This window comes from Salmo salar, chromosome 12 (genome assembly GCF_965601325.2).
Source record: "Salmo salar chromosome 12, fSalSal1, whole genome shotgun sequence".
NCBI classification, from domain to species: domain Eukaryota; kingdom Metazoa; phylum Chordata; class Actinopteri; order Salmoniformes; family Salmonidae; genus Salmo; species Salmo salar.
Window position 1 is genome coordinate 89767575 of NC_138302.1, and position 22561 is coordinate 89790135.

General features: G+C 41.1%; 2 protein-coding genes across 4 annotated transcripts; one reads left to right on the plus strand and one right to left on the minus strand.

Annotated features, from left to right (window-relative positions):
• The first annotated feature begins 1892 nt into the window (after positions 1-1892).
• Positions 1893-10115, plus strand: LOC106565999 (high mobility group protein HMG-I/HMG-Y). Of its 3 annotated transcripts, none has more exons than XM_014133749.2 (6): positions 1893-2025; positions 4039-4262; positions 4778-4861; positions 5050-5100; positions 7111-7149; positions 7717-10115. In XM_014133749.2, the coding sequence occupies exons 2-6, from the start codon at positions 4155-4157 to the stop codon at positions 7819-7821; spliced, it is 387 nt and encodes a 128-aa protein (XP_013989224.1). In that variant the 5' UTR covers positions 1893-2025; positions 4039-4154; the 3' UTR covers positions 7822-10115. The 3 variants fall into 3 exon arrangements, with proteins under 3 accessions (XP_013989224.1, XP_013989226.1, XP_013989223.1); XM_014133751.3 differs by having other exon boundaries at positions 1924-2046; XM_014133748.2 differs by having other exon boundaries at positions 1979-2268.
• On the minus strand, positions 10111-17026 carry LOC106565998 (uncharacterized protein C3orf18 homolog). The gene is made up of 5 exons (XM_014133746.3): positions 16655-17026; positions 13381-13859; positions 13191-13216; positions 12229-12343; positions 10111-11196 (listed from the first exon to the last, which is right to left on the minus strand). The coding sequence occupies exons 2-5, from the start codon at positions 13813-13815 to the stop codon at positions 11116-11118; spliced, it is 657 nt and encodes a 218-aa protein (XP_013989221.1). The 5' UTR covers positions 13816-13859; positions 16655-17026; the 3' UTR covers positions 10111-11115.
• Positions 17027-22561: the final 5535 nt, after the last annotated feature.

Consider the following 22561-nt stretch of genomic DNA (forward strand, 5'->3'; position numbering starts at 1 on the left):
CATCTAAGAACCGGGTGTAATAAGTCCAACTACTAACACATTGGATTGATGTTGTTTGTGTAGCATAAGATGAATCAACCAATCAATGTGCATGCAAAAACACAGGTATTGAAACAAACAATTCTGAAAATCAACCTGCAATAGAGCATGCTGGGCAATATAATAATGATGGCTGTGGTTTTGAGCAAAAATGAACTTCATTTTTTAATCGGGAGGTGCTTCATTTTTTAATCGGGAGGTGCTGGAACAAAAAGTGAGCGCGAGAGGGGGGTACCGGAACACATGAGGAAAAACCTAACCTTTATAATAAAGCATTGCATTCATTTCATTGCGTTTGCGTAGTGGCATAGAGCAGTAGAGTAAAGGCACTTACAGAAGTTGCACACATGGGGTACATTTTTAGTAGCCTAGGGTCTGGAAAAATGTTGGCCTTTTATAAACGCATTTCATACAATTCTACATCATTTTACATGACTGGGGACTTTGTTAGAATCTTTTTTAATACCTCACAAATGATCGAAATGGCAGGCTACTTTGACACTGACAAACTAAGAATCTGAGATCAATAAAAATGACCTTGTCTTGAGTCCATCAATAGCCTAGGCCTTGGTGTGTGGAGACAAATATTGTAGGCTACAATATGAGGAGGAAATTATAATCCTAAAAGTGCTTTCCAGTTTCACTGACTCACCCAATGATGAGCAGCTCACTTGCTAGTGATGGCCGGTGAGCTCGTGCCGAAAGCCTAACTCTCTCTCTCATTTGTAAAACAATATTTGGAAGTTGATCAAATATTTTTGTAGCCTACAGCATAGAGTCTTCTCTTTCCAAACCTGTGTTTTCCCTCGATTGTATTTGAAATATTGTGAAAGGCCTGTTTTGCCTGCCTGCTGTTTTTTCACTGACAGATTTCTTGTTCGTTCCGGACTGTAGGCTATTCCTTGTTATTGGGCTACAATCCACAGCTAGGCAAGCTATTGATCCTCTGTGGCAAAATTATTGGCCTTCCTGGGCTGAAAATCTAATTTTTCACATTGTTTTTTTGTGGAGACAGGAGAATTAAGAGATAAATCGAATTAACTTTGATCACTTTTATTCTAGTTTTTACAATGCAAAAAGTTAACATTATTTTTTATGCCAGGAGAGGTACCGGATATGGCCAAATAGGTTCCGTGACAAAACAGTCCAAAACAGGGAGGTGCCGGATCCTGTTCCGGCAAGATCCGGCTTAAATTAAGCACTGAATTTAGGTCACTTTCAGCAGAGTTTGTTGAGTAAACAAACTTTAACATATTAGCTCGAATTCTTGTTTTGAAGTCCATTCAACTCACAGAATAACGCAGATTAAGTAATTGTTTACGTACAGTGTAGGGCCTATTTTCATGGGATTAACTGTATGAACTGCAGTATTTACAGCTACACTTTTAGAAAACAGAGTTCCAAAGGGGTTCTTCAGCTGTCCCCATAGGATAACCCTTTGAAGAACCCTTTTTGGCTCCAGGTAGAACCCTTTTGGGTTCTATGTTGAACCCTCTGAGTGTAGTGTAGCCTACATATGTAAGATCTTAACTTGAGCCAGGTTGATACAGCAGGGAAATAATCCTGCAGCAACAGGAAATGTGAATAATTACATGGATTATAATTATTGGACATTTTTGTAGGGGTTGATACATTTTTCGTAAAGGAAAATCAAGTCTGAAATGTCAAAGTGGAAATTACAAACTTCAGAAGACTTGTTAAACCTCAAATACAGTACAAGTTTAAAATGTAATTCATTGCAGGAAAGTTGAAAATGTCATGAATTGTAGGAAAGTTCTCCTGCAACAGGGTGATCAAATTAAGATCCTACATCTGTATGATGCCCACCACTCACAAGTGGGTGGTGCAATGAGCAAGGGGCGTGTTCGACTGTTTCACCCCTCCTCTATGGTCGAGAAAGTATGCAATGTTCCTATATGATCCAGCTCCAACCCCCATCATACTTCAACTGGGGTATTCGTGACTACGAGGATACGATAGACAAACGTAAGATCACACACAGACTGAGTGAGTGAGATAGAGGGAAGGAGGGAGGGGAAGAGGGAGAGAGAGAGAAAGAAAGAGACATATGTTAGTTCATTCCAAGATAAACTTTATTCAAGGAACTGTCTGTAAGATTAAGAAATCGTAAGAATAAAATATAGACTGAATAGTAAACTTGCCTACAATTCCATCGGTGTTTTTATTAGGTCGTCTAGTTTAACAATAAAACCAGCTGGTGGGAGCAAGGTAGGTGAAACATTTTACCCTTCCTATAGGCCTGCCTACAGGCTATCGTTTATTTTTCTACAATAACATTGTTGCTATTTTTCTCTTCAATTTGATTAATGTGTTACTACTCAATCGTGTATCAGATCATTCAGATTAAGTACAACGGTTACCCGCAGACAAACTGCTGTCCTTCGATTCGATGATATGCTCTCTCCCTGCATCTTCTGCTGTAAACACATGGCTTTCGCGCCGGCTGTAAATTAAAATAAACTCATACAGGTTACGTAATAATTATGTAAAATTAATTGAATATCCCGATTAAACATGTATTGACGATGCAGTGTAGGTCTACTATATAGACTATGCTATAAAGATAAAAATGCACAAATAGTTTACTTTTCTCTTGTATGATCTGCTGTATCGTTCTTATAGCCCAATGTTAGTCCTGCTCCATTGGACACCATACCACTGCTCTAACCTATATTTTATGTTGGTAAGTGGCGCCTTTTAAGTCAACTAGACCTAATTTGTTTACAGTCCAAAGTGAAAGTTTACAAGTATAACATAAGAGACGTGACAGTTTGAATGTAGGCTGCCTGACACACATTTTGGTAGTTTTAAAAGAATGCACAGAATGTGTTTTTATGGTTGCAGTTGCCGCCCATATGGAAAAAGTACATTCAGTCCTCCTAGTTCACTGCCAGCAACATAGTTAAACGAATCGTCTCCTGCTATGCAAAAGTATCTGTTCATAGACTTCACCTGTGTTTAAAAACATTGTAGCCTACTCCTGCAGACAGACAAATTCAACTCCCAACTTCCTGCTTAAATGCATTTGTTGGTAAAGAAAAGCTACAGTGTATATCAATGCAACAAGAAGCTATATCTCCTTTTTGATTGGTCTGTACATGACCTTGAGCTTGGAATTCTGATTATGTTCTACATGTTTCTATAATCAGTCAAAATTAACAACACAATTAATTAATTAATGAAGGAATGGAACGCAGAATTACATTATTCAAATCAATTGAGTGTCCTTTAATCCCTCTAGTTTTTAGTTATTAGTGAAATGAACAAAAGTAACCTGTGTAGCAGCAAAATATTTAGCACTGAATTGTAGCCTCCAATATCTGTATGCAAAGTGCAGACAATATTTGATTTGGAAGGTGATATTTGATTTGGAAGGTGGTACAGTATTCAATTTGGAAGGTGATATTAGATTAAAGGCACATATGAACTCAAGTACAAAGTAACTGAGAAGCCCATGTTGAAAGCACTGTATAGTCACATAATCTAACAAATATGTCAACAAGCAGGCATGTAGCCTATATATACAGCCTCACAGACATACAGTAGATAACCAATAGTAACCGGTACAGGCTGGATGGATTAGATCTAAATGTTGAATGGGATACTGAGTTGTGAATATCTCTGCTACTTATAGTTACTGCAGACTGAGATAATGTTTCCCTACGTATGCCAAACCCCTGTCTGTGTTCAGATGAACCTGCAATGGCTGGTGCAAAGGCTTATATAAAGCAGTTCTCACACTTGCTCTGGGACTGACTGCAAGACAAAAGCAGTGTGGCCTTTCATAATGATTTTATGAGGTTCAGAGAGAGAGGGGGAAAAGTGTATTTGTATCAACTTGTCCAGCCCCCAGTCACATTGGGACAATACAAAGATTATGCACGATAGTATAAACTATATATGTCTTTACAAACGGCCTACTAGAAAGAGATCGCCCAACACTGACTAGCTAACCTGAGCCCCCCTTTTGCTTCCCAGGTGTCCTACCCCCTGCCGTTCAAGTCTGCCCCTCCCTAACCCTCTGCCCTGAGGCCTGAGCTCTGGGCGTCCATGCCCACACCCCCATCTTACTGCGCTGGTGGACAGACAAAGGGATGAGCAACAGTGGGACCAAGGAGCTGTCACCACAGCCAGGCGTGGCCCAATCACCTGCCTCTACACCTCCACGCAGGGGCCGGGGTCGCCCACGGAAACAACAGGAGGTTGGACCACCACAGAACCCTCCACATACATACTTCATACACTGTACATGACCCTGCTGATGTAGGATCTTAATTTGAGCTAGTTTGATGAGCAGGAAAATAATCCTGCAGCAACAGGAAATGTGAATAATTATGTGGATTATAATAAATGAAACATTTTATAGGGGTTGATGCATTTTCCGTAAGGGAAAATGAAGTCTGAAATTTCAAAGTGGAAATTACAAACTTCAGAAGCCTTTTTAAAAATCAAATACACAAAAAATGTCCTGCATTGTAGGAACATTCTTCTGTAACAGGGTGATCAAATTAAGATCTTAAATCTGTATATGACACAATAACTGAAATATATCACCCTGTCATAAGCAGCAACCCAAATGCACATTTTAACAACTGTAGTCTGGCATAGGTTTTTCTATACAATGTTATTGAATAGAGTGGAGCACAGCTGCTTTGGCTATGGATAGAGTCGAAGTGACAACCATGGCAGTTCCTGATTTTGCTTCATCTCTCCCCAGGAGCCCACTGGCCCCCCAACTCCAAAGAGGCCGAGAGGACGACCCAGAGGAAGCAAGAACAAAGGCCCTCGTGCCACACCCAAGGTAAGATCATCTTCTCATGTTCATGGATATCGTTAACATGAAATATGCAATAAAAACAAAGAATCCAACTAGGCAGAGGAGCTGAACAGAAAATAACAACTGTAGGAATAGGGTTGTGAGTAGACATTTTGTGTATATAATAAACAATACAATCATCTCTGCTTTATCCTCCATCCTTTCTGTGTCAGGAAGTGGAGCCTGTCGGGGAGAGAAGACCAAGGGGCCGGCCAAGGAAATGGGTATGAGACTAACATACACACTCACTCAAGCACACACGTAATGAGGCCTACTGATATGCGCCTCAAATGTACTCCCCTAGACTCCTATCTCTCTTTGTATTCTAGGAATGCACAACTTCAGTCCTTAAGGCAGTGTTTCACAAACTCGGTCCTGGGGTCCCCAAGGGGTGCACTTTTTTTCCTACACAGCTGATTCAAATGGTCAAAGCTTGATGATTAGTTGATTATTTGAATCAGCTGTGTAGTGCTTGGGCAAAAAACAAAATATACACCCTTTGGGCTCCCCAGGACCAAGTTTGGGAAGTGCTGCCTTAAAATATCCATAAGAGTCTGTTTAAGCTAGAGATATATATATTTTTGCATGGTCTGCATCTCAATCAAACGCAACCGCCTATGTCGGCCTTCCGCATCTGCGGTGGAAAGTGGCACAGCTAAAGCGCTGTTTGTCAGACCAGGAGACATTCCAAAAAGTGGTCTTCTCACCAAAACTTCTGTCGTGTCCGAACGGTTTCTCCATTTTGCTCTACAACCCCCAGAAGCCTCACAGGAGTCATCTGAAGTTGATAGAGTCGATGTGCCAACTTCTGTCTGTAGCATCCAAAACGTTTGGGCTACAAACTAATATGACCCCACTATGGAAAGAGGAGACTCACAAACACGATGTTGTCCTCCGTTTTGCTCTACAACCCCCATAAGTGTCATGGGACTCTGAAGGTAACCAGGTACCATTATCAAAAATGAATGAAAGTATGGAAGTAGTTTTGTGCCCTCCAAAAGAGGGGTTAACCGTGTGTCCAAAATATAAATATATATTTCCTGAGCTTTCTTATATCTCCTAGATATAGGACAGACACTTCAAAACCTTATTCCTTATGATTTATTTTTGTACTGTCTGTTTTGTCGTTTAGGGGGTGGCAGATAGCCTAGTGGTTAGGGCGTTGGGCCAGTAACCGAAAGGTTGCTAGATCGAATCCCCAAGCTGACAAGGTAAAAATCTGTCGTTCTGCCCATGAACAAGGCAGTTAGCCCACTGTTCCTATGCTGTCATTGTAAATAAGAATTTGTTCTTAACTGACTTGCCTAATTAAATAAAGGTTAAATAAATAAAAATGCGTTTATATGGGTTGTGAGCAATTTCAACAACAAAAAAATGTATAAAGGGGTCCTAAAATTCCAAATCAAATAGCTAAATGATCCATGGTATGACCATCTTATAACAATAGCCTCCCAACGGCTTAGACTTTTATGAATTAAGGGCAGTAGTGCCCTCGGTTTTTCCCGATTGGTGTCAGTGATTGGCAGGAACATTCCCTAACCTGGTGTCCTAGGTCTGAATCAGAGATGGTAACTTTGCTTACCCTCAACCATACCAACACATGCAGTCAGAACCAGTCCTAGACTTTTGGTGGCCCTAAGTGAAATTCCCCTCGTGGGGAGGATATGATATCTGAGTGAGAGTGACTAACAAAATCAATGGGGAACCCCTGGTCGGTAAGTTTAGGCTGACTCACCAATCAAAACATTTTTTGCTGACATGGGCTAATTGAGTGACTGTCAGTGACTGACATAACAAGATAAAAACTGCTGATGCACAACCAAATTTCGAAATTGCACCTTGTGTATTCTGCTATTCAAACTCTCAACAGTAATTTGAGACCCCGACTGAGTTGCCCATCATTGGTCTAAATCCCTCAAACTCAACTCTGGACCTCGAAGCCAGACCCATTGCTTTTTGTTGTTCCTCTTTAAACAGGGACTGATTTAGACCTTGGACACCTGGTGGATGCAATTAATTATCATTTAGAACAGAAAACCATCAGGCTCCGGACCTCGTAGGGTAAGAGTTGAATAGTCCTGGTCTAAATCATTCACTGATTAAAAGTAAAACATTGCAGCCCTTGACGATTGAAGTTGTCAACCGCTGGCCTGCATTGTGCAATGGACGGTTTGACTGATTGATTGAACAACCTTTCTCTCTTCTTTTTATTTCACTTTTATTCTTCTCCACAGCCTCAGAGAATAGTTCAAGAAGTCATCCAGGAACAGCAGGTAAGAAGGAGTACACCATAATAGGTAATATTATGTTTTTATTCTTCAATCTATCCTCTTACCTATTGTACTTGAGCACTACTTTCATGGAGGATGAATATGAACTTCCGTTCAAATAGCACCTTCTTTCAGAGAATCAACGGATTACACCAACACTGGCACAAAAAAGAGGTCAATGTCATACAACTTCCTCATCCATCTTATCACAATCTTCACTGCAGAACCAAGTTTCAAAGAAGTTAAAACACATTAAGAACTGAAACCATAGACAGACTCCCTTTTTCAGACACAGACATGCGAATGAGACGAATGAGTCAATGCTGAGAGGGGAAACCTGATATAACTGCTCTCTTCCCCTTTCTTTTTGGTTTCCTGACATAACCGTCTTCTCCCTAGCATTTCTTGGTCTCACGTACAGACCTATTTCCCCACATGTACAGAATCACTCGTTTACACACTCATACAAGTATATCATTACTCATTACACAAACACATGCGCACGCAAGCACTTGCTCTCACACACATACCTGTACATACTAATGTCTGTATTTTTGTGTCTTTTCACAGGGTCCTTCAGAAGAAACCGAGGAGGGCCCCTCACAGTCACAGTCTTTACCCACTGAGGCTTCACCATCTCACTCTCCAGCCCAGGAAGAGGCAGAGGGGGAATAGACAATGTGCCACAGTACTACCTCAAGGTTTGGGCAGAGACAAAGAGGTGTATACTCTTAGAAAAAATGGTTCCAAAAGGGTTCTTTGGCTGTCCCCATAGGAGAACCCTTTTTGGTTCAAGGTAGAACATTTTTAAGTTCCATGAGGGTTCTACCTGCACACAATAAGGGTTCTCCTATGGGGACAGCAAAATAACCCTTTTAGGTTCTAGATAGCAGAGTGTATAATCCAACCTCCACTGTCATGAGGATCTAAAACAACAGATAATAGCCCTGCTTTGTAGAACAGTAGGCCTGGTTGGGTTATTGTGCCTGGAGTCTATCCAGCCCTGAGGCTGGGTCAAGGATGGACATAGCTTTGGTCAGTTGATTGATTACTAAGGATTTGGTCAATGCGTACAACAATTCAGTTTGACTGCCCAAACCCTTTCTCATGAACGAGATTGGTTGATGCTGTGTGTTTGTGTGTGCGTGCATATGCATGTGTGTGAGCGCGTACGTGTGTGCGTGTATGTGGTGATAATGGTGGTGGGATGGTGGGGAAGAGGTTTAAAAAGAAAAGGATGCATTTCAAACAGCGGCTACTGGGACAAGAGGCATGACCCAATTTACGTTATGTCTGTCCTGATTGTGAAGAAACACAGGGATATTTTGTTAGATATACATTTGAATGGGAATACATTTTACATTACCATTAACATGAGCAGAAATAAGTCTAAACTCAACAGTGTCCAATTGACATGACATCGGACCACACTCAGGTTTTGTATTTACCTTTATCTTCTCAATACACTCATTAAAACCTCAGGTATTTTGCCTTAATGTAGCTATAATGTAGCTATGCATTTAGTTATTCAGGAACATGTCATTCTACTCAGTTATGATATTATTCTATTTTATTGTGTATTTCTGATTTATTTTTTGACATTCACAATATGACTTGACACACAAACCTCATTCAGACCTCAACTCACCTCAGTCCCTTTACCTTTCAGTCTACCTCAGTCACGGAAAAGCAGAGAACTCTTATAGCCTCTCCCCATACCAAAAAAAATGAACACACACACATACCTATTCAGGATAGTCCCATACGTACTGTACCCGCTAGCCTCACACTCTCCCTCCCACTTCCATGCTGACAGACTCTTTAAGTGAGTCCCAGCAGAAGTCTTTAGTGGCTCTGATGAAATGCCTGTCATGAGAATTAGTCTATCTACAGTACCTGGGTTCAAAATGACCCAATATTTTACTGTTTGCTGTAGTTTTTACTTATGTTTTATTTGTTCTATCACAACCTCTGTGAACCCTTACATGTTCCCCTCTTAGCTTTTTACATAAGATACATCATCATTTCATTTCATGTTCTCACTTTCACACTGCAGGTGTGTTAGATTAACAATCATACCATTTGATAAATTGATGTCAGTGACATGTGAGACATGAAATAGTGAGATAAAAGTTAACATTTAGTTTTTTTGGATCTTCCTGTAATGTATTTCTGGAGAGGGTGGACTTATCCACATGCAGTCTTTTTCTTTCAGTTGCAAGTTTCTAACCTCTACTCTGTCTTTTTCATGTTACTTCACCTCTTTGGCTGGAATCACTGTTTGCCATGTGGACTACGTCTGAAAACGAGTCTGTTTTTGGCACTGAGCACTGTCCCAGAGGGGCGGCTGACTGATTTTAGCTTTGCTTGTCCCATGCGATCTTATGAGACCTATAGAACATATATCTGCTGTCCACTCATCTCACTAGGTTCATAACAGCATACCGTACAGGTAAATAAACCCGAAGTACTGCATTGTGATGTCAGTAAAAGTGCCTCCTAACCTAACGTCATACCTCAGCAATGTCAGGATATCCACTGTCTATATTATATTGACAGTGTTGCTCTATGAGCTTACTGATATATATATACAGTATAGTCAGTGTGTGTGTGTATATATATAAGTACACATATCTTAGGAGTTTGTCATGTGCTTGTTGTAATGCTTTATGTACAAGGGCTTTTAAATAATGAGAAGTGTAGTTGGGTGATGTTATCTTGTAACATCTCCAGTTTTTAAGCTTTTCATATTTTTTGCAACATTTGAAAATGTGTCCCTTTCATTTCAGTCTCCTTGATCATACACTTCATGAAGATTTCTTTTCAATGTAATCTATTTTAACTTGAATACACAACTCAAAAGGGTGTTTTTTAGTTTGCCTCTGATCTGTCTCGCTTTATGGTATGTTTTTGCATGAGTATAGAGGTGCTGCTTGGTCTGTCTGTTACCAATAAAAGTATCACATAGCTATGTTCGTTTGTCATGTATTCATCAAAAAGTAGCAGCACAATAAGTGGTCGTCAAAATACTGTTGGTTAAATACTGTATCTTTAAGTGTATAGAAACCAATGTAGCTGCTTTATTACTTGTTATAGAGGAAATATACTAATACTTTATTACTTATAAAGGAAATATACTAATACTTTATTACTTATAGAGGAAACATACTAATATTTTATTACTTATAGAGGAAATATACTAATACTTTGAGGGCAAAGGGAGCGATAGAGACAGAAGTGCTGAAAGACACATTTTGGACATGTGGACAGGGGTACAGTACAGGAATGTACACTAGGTGGGTTACAGTACCCCAGGCATTGTCCTCCAGATCTCCTGATGTTGTGTTCTAGTTCTCCAATGTGTATAATGTCCATTCCCTTGTTGTTCCAGGTCTCTAGTCCATCACCATAATGGAAGCAGTAACAAGTCAACATTTCTGCATAACCGTTTTAGAGGAGTCTCTTCTCAAATGTGGTTGTCTACATTTAGAAGCAAAATATGAACATGTGGAAATTAATACATTCTAGACAAAGTTTTCAATGAAGTTGGATGTAGGAGTTCTACCATCAATATCACTTAACTACAGAGAAAGAGAGTGATCCAACAATGCACTACGCTTTAAGTATTTGTGCAACAAATAACAACCAGTACAAAATCCTTAGTTCAATACAGTTCACCTAATTTCCACATATATCCCACCATAGTCACTGGAGACAACTTAAGAACTGTAGACGATGTGGACTAATGACAATTGTGGGAGAACCTCACAGTTAAACTATGGCTACGTTACAACTTAAACATCAGAATTCCCTTATAGCCCAGCCTGAAAAACATCCCCCAGACATCAGTATGTTTCCATGGCCTTCATTCCAGTTTTCCTTTTTTTCCTGAGCAACATATCTCAATGACGGAATAGCTAGTCCCCTCCCCACTCCCCCCAGTCCCCTCTCATGCATTTAAGAGTGTAGTTATGCATTGAGACCGTTGGCTACATCTGTGAAGACCAGGCGAGTGGGCCTCTGTGTCGTCCCCTGGGAGGTCGTGAGAGTCTGGGGGGGGGGGGGGGGGGGGGGGTAAAACTGTGAGACACAATAGTTGCCATGGTAATACTAGAATCATCCACCATAACCTTGTAATGCCATGGCCATAAGTGGTCATATGAACAGATTTTTCCTTTTGTAACCAATGAATAATGAATCTGCCACTGCTGTGATTGCTTATAACATTTGTTTTAGTAAGCGTTTTAGTAAGCGTTAGGGAAACAAATAAATGGGTGGAGAAGTGAATCGAGTACTTAAGATATCTACTGTATGTTAATTTGGGAGAGATAATTATGTGGTATTTGTCAGTGACACGTCTGTAAAGAAAACCAGTACTCTCACACACATGTTGTTATAATCACATACATAGCCTAGTCATGTCAATCACAAGGGGAAAATTAGGAGCAGTGAGATGAGAGTGATAGGCAGTAATCAACAACTTGATGGTATTAGGCACACAGAGAGAAGATGTGAAATGAGGGTATAGGTGTGTGTCACTCCAGTGTAGTAGAAAAGGTTGTGCATGTGTGTACAGTGGTATTCTGTTGTAATCTTTGAACTTGTTGTATGTAAATGGAGAATAATTAACACGGCAAGGTCCACATGTAGTATGTTTGTGAATTTTGAAAGGGTAGCTTAAGGAAAATGGAACAACAGACACAAATTAGACTTTACCATATGACTTATTACCATTTTGCCTATTGTCAAAACTTTAAAGAAAAAAGTCAATTAATATGAGTATAAAATAGCAACTGGTTACTGGTAATGTAAGCACTGTAATCACAAAGCTCTGTTGGAGTACATTATGATGCTCTGAACCTATAGATTTATGAATCCATTGTAGATAAACATAGATGAGATTCAGTAAGATCCAGTAACTGTAGATCAGTGAGCAATAGATCACTGCAGGTTATTAAAGATGAGTCTGAACATAATGTAACCGTCAAGACTTGTATCATCGTAGATCTACAGTAGAGGATCGGTATCACTGAAGAGGGGAGTGTAGCCGGGGCACTGCTTCAGACCTGTGTCGTATACTACCTTGTTATTGGGTCCTGTGAGGTTGTGGTCCAGTAGTTCCTGTTCCAAGTCATCCTGTTCCTCTGCCGGGTCAAAGTTATACATGGGCATCAGCTGGTGCCTCAGCTTCTCCAGTCTGAACAGTGAACACAGGGCAGGAGGAAAGTAATAGTTAGAAAAATGCATCTATGTAGTATTGAAACCTTTAATGAATTGTTAGAAATGTTTTACTATACAGATCTAAGATGGTTTTACTATATCCATTCAAAATAATTTAGTAACCCAACTGCTGCTTCCTATCCTACACTATGGTGACGTCATCTATCAAAACAAAGCCAAGACCTTACTTTGCGAATTAGATGTCATTTATAACAATCTTTGCAGGTTCATTATTGGATGCCATTATAAGACACATAATTGCACAATGTATGAATCACTAAATTGGCTGTCACTCCAAAACAGAAGACAGTAGTTGTCTTGTACTTTTTATTTCATTGTTATTATCATTAGACAGTAGTTGCCATATTATTTTTGTTACAAAGTATTCTTTGTTTGTTTCAAAATGTAAAATAAATAAATATATAGCTATGTGAGACAACCACACATCATAATCATAGTAAGTCAATTTTTCCTCAGTAAAATAGTAATCAGCTAAGTCAGTGCTAGTAGGAAAAGAAAAGTGTGAGTGTTATTCTTTTTTTCTTTTTATGGGAAGGGGGGGGGACCGTGGGATTTAATCAAGATACTTGATTAAGGTAGGTTTTCAGAAGTTTTCAGAATATGGGCAGGGACTCCTCTGTGCTAACATCAGCTCGTTCAACTTTTGGGTTCCCAGGACAAAGATTACTGACATTTTTCTCTTAATGCTATAATTAATGCTATAATTATTTGGATATGCATAAAAGGTAGCCCTCCCTTTCACAAATCTGGCTGATACTCAACTCTTGTATAATGAGGAATTTCAAGGAACTACATTTCCTCACCTCTTCCGTTTCCTGATATACAGCATCTGGGAGTGGGAGACATGGTGGGGCACAGGGAGTCACACATATCATTGTTAATTAGATAAGAGGAGGACATTAAACTCATTCATACTGTGCACACTGTCGTGACAAACAGACATATTTTGTGGGCATGGAAACTAGGTAGTGACTGAAGCGATTGCTTTCTTACCACGACCAATGTCAGGCCAATTACAGTGATGATGCCAAAGGGCACCAACACCATGCCCATCTCAGAGCCCTCAAGCTCCAACTCTGGCAGCTTGGTGGCATTGAAGCTTGTCTCGTTGGTTGTTGTTATAGTAATGCTAGTGGTCATGAGTTTTGTCCTGGACTCTGTGACATTCTCCTGTTCCATCCTGATGTCCGTTGTAACAGTGAGAATGGGGGTCATGGAGGTGCTGGAGACAGTGGAGAGAAAGCTAGCGGTGGTCTTGGCCGTAGTCATATCCATGGTTTCAGCTAAGAGGAAACAACAAAGTAATGTGGAGAGTTGTCTTGTTGTGTCCCACTGCTGTCGTTGTCTCAATGTGACTCTTGTCTGTATCTCAGGTGTGTCACAACAGCCGCAGGTTGGCTCTCTCTGGACAGAGGTCTGCTGAAGCATTGGGAATGCATTGAGGACACCAGAACACACTCTCCAGGCAGAACCTGAAACAGATCATTTAACACCATCAGATCAGAAAACAAACAAACATATTATGCACACTACAATAGCATATCATATGGCTTGGTTGGTTGTAGGTTGGTTTTGTGTGTGTGTAGCATGTTTGAGGTCTGAAATACACATATGTCAAACAGGAGGGCACTTTCATTCTGATTCTGATCAAGGAAAAACCTCTGATCACCTACTGAAAGCAGTCAGATGTTAATCTTTTTGTGAAATACTGAAACAAATTGGCACCAAGGTGCATCCTCCATAAAAACTAAACTAGATGCAAAATAATGGTGTGTATTTTTCACAGTGCTCATGACATGACACGATGTTCGCCTCGTAGAAGTGTGTATTTGTAGAAACAGGTAAAAGCATAGACGTCCCCACCCCTGGTTCCATCAGATTAAACCCCAGAACCTGTTGTGCCGACAGGGCAGCAGTGGGTGTTGTGGGCAGGATGTGGGCACGAGAAGCAGAGAAAAGGGTGGCAGAACATAGCAGACAAAATACAGAGGAAAACCAACCCTAAGAAATTCAGTACACTTTGTTAGGCAATGTGTCAGAGGGTGTGCTGTTTACACAGTCGCTCCGAAGTTTGCACACATACAGTGGACTGAGTAGTACTGCACAACTACACACACACCACCCTTTATATAGTTTATATAGTATTTGCTTATGATGATTTATAAAGCATATACAGTATATAAACCTTATAAAGGGCTAGTATAGGCTTCATTAAGCCTTCATAAGATATCATTAAAGTGTGAGCCAGAGGGTCAGTGTATTGACATGCTGAATTCTGCCATGGCAGACATGATATAATCTACTATAGTCTCACACAAATAAAATACAATTGTATTTGTCACATGCTTTGTAAACAACAGGTGTAGACGAACAGTGAAATGCTTACTTATGGGCCCTTCCCAACAATGCAGAGAGAAAAATATAGAAACAATTATAACACGAGGAGTAAATACACAATGAGTAACGATAACTTGGCTATATACACAGGCTACCAGTACCGAGTCAATGTGCAGGGGTATGGGGTAATTGAGGTAGATATGTTCAGGTAGGGGTAAAGTGACTAGGCAACAGGATAGATAATAAACAGTAGCAACAGCTTATGTGATGAGTCAAAAGAGTTGGTGCAAAAAGGGTCAATGCAGATATTTGGGTAGCTATTTGGTTAACTATTTAGTAGTCTTATGGCTTGGGTGTAGAAGTTGTTAAGGGTCCCGTTGGTTCCAGTCTTGGTGCATTGGTATCGCTTGCAGAACAGTCTGTGATTTGGGTGGCTGGAGTCTGACCATTTTTTTTGCCTTCCTCTGACATTGCTTGGTATAGAGGTCCTGGATAGCAGGGAGCTGGGCCCCAGTGATGTACTGGGCCGTACACACTACCCTCTGTAGCGCCTTGTGGTCGGATGCCAAGCAGTTGTGATACCAAACACTGATGCAGCCAGTCAAGATGCTCTCAATGGTGCAGCTGTATAACTTTTTGAGGAACTGAGAGCCATGCCAAATCTTTTCAGCCTCCTTCATGACTGTGTTGATGTGTGTGGACCATGTTCATTCCTTACTGATGTGGACACCGAGGAACTTGAAGCACTCGACCCGCTCCACTGCAGCCCTGTCGATGTTGATGGGGGCGTGCTCGTCCGTCCATTTCCTGTAGTCCACAATCAGCTCCTTTGTCTTGCTGACATTGAGGGAGAGGTTGTTGTCCTGGCACCGCTCTGCCAGGTCACTGACCACCTCTCTATAGGTGGTCTCATTGTCGTCAGTGATCAGACCTACCACTGTCATGTCATCAGAAAACTTAATGATGGTGTTGGAGTCGTGCGCAGCCACGCAGTTGTGGGTGAACAACACCATAGTGCTTGGAAGAGGACTATGGTGTTGAATGCTGAGCAGTAGTCAATGAACTGAATTCTCACATAGGTGTTCCTCTTGTCCAGGTGGGAGGGCAGTGTGGAGTACAAAATAAATTGTGTCATCTGTGGATCTGTTTGGGTGGTATGTGAATTGGAGTGGGTCCAGGGTGTCTGGGATGATGGTGTTGATGTGAGCAATGACCTATCAAAGCATTTTATGGCTACAGATGTGAGTCATTTAGACAGGTTACCTTTGCGTTCTTGGGCACAGGGACTATGGTGGTCTGCTTGAAACATGTAGGTATTACAGACTGTGTTAGGGAGAGGTTGAAAATGTCAGTGAAGACACCCAGCAGCTGATCGGCACATGCTCTGACTATGCGTCCTGGTCATCTGTCTGGCCCCGCAGCCTTGTGAATGTTAACCTGTTTTAAGGTCCTACTCACATTGACTATGGAGAACGAGATAACATAGTCGTCAGGAACTGCTGGTGCTCTCATGCATGGTTCAGTGTTGCTTGCCTCAAAGCGAGCCGTGAAAACAAAGACACATGAGTCATCCCCGGTCCCACCTCAGAATGCAGCCTGCCAGCTGTCTGTCTGTTTATTCATCTAATGAGGAACATGTGCAGTGCAAGATCTCAACCAATCACAACCCAGAGCCAGTCTCAGCCTTTGTCACTGTCCAATTGGAGATCAAATACAGTACAAAGACAGTCAACATAACATTTCCATAATATAGCATGTTTCTCAAGTTTATCATCTCTTATTGTCCTTTTCACACCATGAAATCTTGCACAGTGATCATTCCTCTGTAAGTCAATGAGTATAAATATGGCAAACGCCTGGCTTTTAATCCTGCCAACATGACATGCAAGCTCGTCTTAATTGCCCTCCCAGATTAGGGGTATGTACCTACCTTTCCTTGATGTGATGGGATTACCGCAATTTTTTTTTTTTAAGGAGTCGTAGTAGGTAGCCAGATAGAGGGGTAATATCCTAGGGAGAAGGAACGTTTCCCCTCTCTCTACCCCTCCTCTCTCTACCCTTCCTCCTCTCTCTACCGCTCCTCCGCTTATCCCTTCTGAGGGGGTGTTTACATGGAAAACACTTCTTCTCACCTCCTGCTCCACTCCACACAAAGAAACCCGACCCCTGGATGATTCCAGAGGATTCCCTGTCTATCTCTTCTTTAGATCTGTTCCCCTATCCTGGCCCTTGTGTTTCAGATAACAGTAGCCGCTCCAGGGATGCTGCAACCAGAGCCCTGTGATCCAAAGCTCCCTCCCCCATCCCTCCTGTGATAGGTTGGCTGGGGTGAAAGAAACAGCTGGCGTTGGCTCTCTGAGCCGTCCATCTGGCTTTATAGGGATGAGAATGGGATTTAATGGTTGGGGAGACCAGATGCTGTCAGGCCAAGACGGATGATTATATCCGGGTGGCTGGCCTGGGGAAATTAACCCCATGATGTCACATCCTCTAACAGGCAAGGGACTGGGGATTCTCAGTGAGGCAAATGCGCTTTCAATCAAGCCCTTTTCATTCATAGTACCGTTAGGTTGTAAGGATTTGTTTGAGTTTTGTAATTTTGAGAAATCATACATATGAGATACTATATTCTACGCCAAAAGTCACCCATAAGAATTCAATTTAATCAGTCAGCACACAACGCAGTAATAGCCACATCTTTATTTTAATGAAAACATCTGCATACTTGAGGACCAATATTGAGAGAAATTGCCTTGTTTTATTATAATACATTATCAAAACAGGTGAAGCATGATGTTCAGGACAGTAACCAACACGGTCAACCCTGACCAACATAATGTTCTCTCTTCATTTCTGGCTTCTTTGATTCACTTAGCTCATTTTGAAGGAGTCTCCAGTCATAATGGCCACCAATCATTTTGAGAAGAAAATCAGATGCTTTAAATTAAGGTTATTTGTTCAAACTTTTATCCAGGTTAGTCTCAGTGAGATAAAATGTATATAATTTTGAGAGACTGGTCTATTCTTACCTTCATAGTCGATGGTTCCGTCTCAATCTTTATCTGGCTCCATCATCTGCGCTGCCTCTAACTCATTCAGTGGTTCTGATGCATTCATCAACACATACTGTACCTGCAAATAGAGGTGGTTTGTTACTGATTCTTAAAGTTCATTTAAGTTCATAGCGAGGAAAAACAGGCAAAAAGGTCTCTAAACTGGAACCAAGCAATAGACGCTGTAGGTAATGTTAGGCTTACTTCAGTGTATTCCACTCGATATATCCCTTGGCCTCTTTGTCAAACACGTTGAAAGCAGCTCGCAGCTCTGCATCTTGGCCCTTTGCTCTTTCATGGGCTAATGCCATTAGACCCAGGAAGCTACGGTTAAAGGTACCTTTTCCTGTGATGACACAAAAACAAGTAATAAGGAAGATATTACTACTAGCTAGCTGTATATAAGAAACAGAATTTGACAGCCTTAGTTATCCAATTTCCTTTGATGTATTTTTAATAAATAGAAATAAAGAAGGAAAGTATGTCTTTAACATCGTTAGTGGAATCAGTATATATTAGTACTAGGTGTTTGGTATCTATTAACGGTAGAAATAAAAAAATACTAAGACCTGAGTCCTGGGGGGATCACATTATTGCAATAAGGCATTGAAAAGGTAAAACACTGACATCTAGTGATGACAGAAATCCTACTATAAATGAATCTCCTAACATGTCATGTTACAGTGCAATGCCTTTGATTTTCACATCTCTCATTCTAAAATGAATCTTCACAAAAAAAAAGTTTATCAACTGTGTAAGAACAGTACAGTTTGATACAATTCTATACGGAATTTGACACTAGAACACCAACATTGTTTACATTTTTCATCAGCTATAACAGTTTATTGCAGTACACAGAATATAATTTTGATGGTGGATAACATTGTATTAGTTACTAAAATAAATAGTAAGAGTATATACCGTTGAAGTCAGAAGTTAACATGCACTTGGTTTGGAGTCATTAAAACTCGTTTTTCAACCACTCCACACATTTCTTGTTAACAAACTATAGTTTTGGCAAGTCGGTTAGGACATGTACTGTGTGCATGACACAAGTCATTTTTCCAACATTTGTTCACAGACAGATTATTTCACTTAGAATTCACGGTATCACAATTCCAGTGGGTCAGAAGTTTACATACACTCAGTTGACCTTTCCTTAAACAGCTTGGGAAATTCCAGAAAATGATGTCATGGCTTTAGAAGCTTCTGATAGGCTAATTGACATCATTTGAGTCAATTGGCGGTGGACCTGTGGATGTATTTCAATGCTTACCTTCAAACTCAGTGCCTCTTTGCTTGACATCATGGGAAAGTCAAAAGAAATCAGCCAAGACCTCAGAAAGAAAATTGTAGAACTCCACAAGTCTGGTACATCCTTGGGCGCAATTTCCAAACGCCTGAAGGTACCACGTTCATCTGTACAAACAATAGTACGCAAGTATAAACACCATGGGACCACGTAGCCGTCATACGGCTCAGGATGAAGAGGTGTTCTGTCTCCTAGAGATGAACGTACTTTGGTGCGAAAAGTGCAAATCAATCCCAGAACAACAGCAAAGGACCCTGAGAAGATGCTATAGGAAACAGGTACAAAAGCATCTATATCTACAGTAAAACGAGTCATATATCAACATAACCTGAAAGGCCGCTCAGCAAGGAAGAAGACAAGCTCCAAAACCTACATAAAAATGCCAGACTACGGTTTGCAACTCCTGATGGGGACAAAGATCATACTTTTTGGAGAAATGTCCTCTGGTCTGATGAAACAAAAATAGAACTGTTTGGCCATAATGACCATCGTTATGTTTGGAGGAAAAAGGGGGAGGCTTGCAATCCAAAGAACACCATCCCAACCATGAAGCACGAGGGTGTCAGCATCATGTTGTGGGGGTGCTATGCTGCAGGAGGGACTGGTGCACATCACAAAATAGATGGCTTCATGAGGAAGGAAAATTGTGGATATATTGAAGCAACATTTCAAGACGTCAGTCAGGAAGTTAAAGTTTGGTCGCAAATGGGTCTTCCAAATGGACAATGACCAACTTCTAAAGTTGTGGCAAAATGACTTAAGGACAAAGTCAAGGTATTGGAGTGGCCATCACAAAGCCCTGACCTCAATCCTATAGAACATTTGTGGGCAGAACTGAAAAAGTGTGTGCGAGCAAGGAGGCCTACAAATCTGACTCAGTTACACCAGCTCTGTCAGGAGGAATGAGCCAAAATTCACCAAACTTATTGTGGCAAGCTTGTGGAAGGCTTCCCGAAACGTTTGACCCAAGTTAAACAATTTAAAGGCAATGCTACCAAATACTAATTGAGTGTATGTAAACTTCTGACCCACTGGGAATGTGATGAAAGAAATAAAAGCTGAAATAAAATCATTCTCTCTGCTATTATTCTGACATTTCACATTCTTAAAATAAAGTGGCGATCCTAACTGACCTAAGACAGGAAATCTTTGCTTGGATAAGATGTCAGGAATTGTGAAAAGCTGAGTTTAAATGTATTTGGCTAATTGAGATTGAGACTGTAACCTCATATAAATATCTTGGAATTTTAATTGATGACGGCCTCTCTTTTAAATTGCATATTCAACAACTTACAAAAAGAATTAAGTTGAAATTGGGATTTTATTTTAGGAAGAAGGCCTGTTTTTCTTTTGAAGCCAGAAGGAGGCTAGTGTAATATTAATATGTGTAAACATACTGAATTATAACTGGATGCATTTTACTGCCGTATCATATTGTGCTATGATTGGTTAAGACCACCCAGATGGTTAGGTCATGGTCAGTTGATCATGTTTGGAGATACGTGAACATGCAAGTTGCAGCTAGCTAATAAAGAGCTACGTTAAGAAATATCCTGTAGTACGGCATTTTATTATTTTGTACAAAGCGTGCAAAACAAGACATGTTGTCAGAATAAAAGGTCTTAAAAGATGGATTTTTCTGGAGTTCCTTCACCACAAATGGACTGGGAGTCTACAAACTTACCCGATGCATGGCGTAAGTACAAACAGCACGTGGAGCTAATGTTCACGGGTCCTCTGAAGGCAAGAGGAGAAGACGAAAAGTGCAGCTACCTGCTCCTCTGGATCGGTGAAAAAGGGAGAGATATTTACAACACATGGACACTTACCGAGGCTGAATCAAAGGTACTGAAAACATACTACGATCGTTTTGAAGCATATGTTGTGCCGAAGACCAATACGATTTTCGCTAGGTACAAATTCCATGAGAAAGTACAGGGAGCTAGCGAGTTTTTTGATCAGTTTGTGACTGAGCTGCGTCTGCTTGTAAAAGACCGTGATTATGCAAACAAGGATTAGATGGTCAGCGACCGTATTGTATTTAGAATACACTCACCGCGAGTGAGAGAGAAACGTTTTAATGTTGGGTCTGAGCTAACGCTGGACAAAGCTATCGACATAGCCAGATCTCACGAGCTAGCACAGGCTCAGATGAAAACCATTTCGCACGGCAGCACGAGCACATCACGTGAACAAGCAGTGCACGCAGTCAGGCAGACATCAAAGCACACCTCGGGTGCCCAGAGAGAGCGTTTTAGAACGGAGAGAGACATAACTCCAAAACAGAGCGACACAGACTCAAAACATGTGGATATTGTGGATACAAAGTGCATGGCGACCAAGGAAATTGTCCAGCTAAAGGCAAACAGTGTACTAAATGTGGAAAATGGAATCACTTTGCAGAGCTTACCGTGGAAAAACAGTACACACAGTGAGTGAAGATGAAATGTCAATCAAAGAGTCAAACGCTGATGAACTGTTTATTGATTCAGTGACACAGAAAAGTCATATCAGAGACAGAGCAAGCCTTTGCTGACATTGAGATAGGAACACAAGCCACAGAGCTAAAGTTCAAACTAGACACTGGTGCACAAGTAAACATTATTTCTCTGAATAAGTACCGCAGGTTGACATCTGAGTGCGAGCTACAGCCCACCATGCGCAGACTGACTGGTTATGGTGGTGAACAGCTCCCAGTAAAAGGCACATGCACTTTCAAATGCAAATACAAGGAAAGTGACATGATGTTGTACTTTTACATTGTTGACACTAGAGCACCTGCAGTGCTAGGTCTTAAAACATGTTTAGACATGGACCTCATCAAGCTAGTTTTATCAGTGACAGCACCAGTAGAGACAGAAAATGTACTGGAGGAGTTTGCTAATGTTTTTACAGGAATAGGATTATTCCCAGGAGAATGTACCATTCACCTCGACCCAGACGCAACCCCTGTGGTCTACCCACCGAGAAAGATTCCCCTTGCTCTCCGTGTCCGTCTGAAGAAAGAGTTGGAAAGCATGGAGCAATCTGACATAGTCACCAAGGTTACAGAACCGACTGACTGGGTAAACGCGTTAGTGGTGGTGGAGAAACCACGCACAGGCAAGCTCCGAGTATGCCTCGACCCAAGAGACTTGAACAAGGCTATCAAACGCCTCCATTATCCTTTACCGACGCTAGATGGCATCACAAACAAGCTAGCGGGAGCACACTACTTCAGTGTCATGGACGCTAGATCAGGCTACTGGGCTATCAAGCTCACAGAAGAGTCATCTAAGCTCACAACATTCAACACACCGTTTGGACGCTACAGGTTCCGTCGCCTGCCTTTTGGGATTGTCTCAGCCTAAGATGAGTTTCAGTGAGAGATCAACGAAGTATACGAAGGCCTTGACGGAGTTGTGGCAATTGTGGACGACATCCTTGTTTATGGTCGAGCCAGAGGAGCACGACCGAAACCTCCGTGCGATGC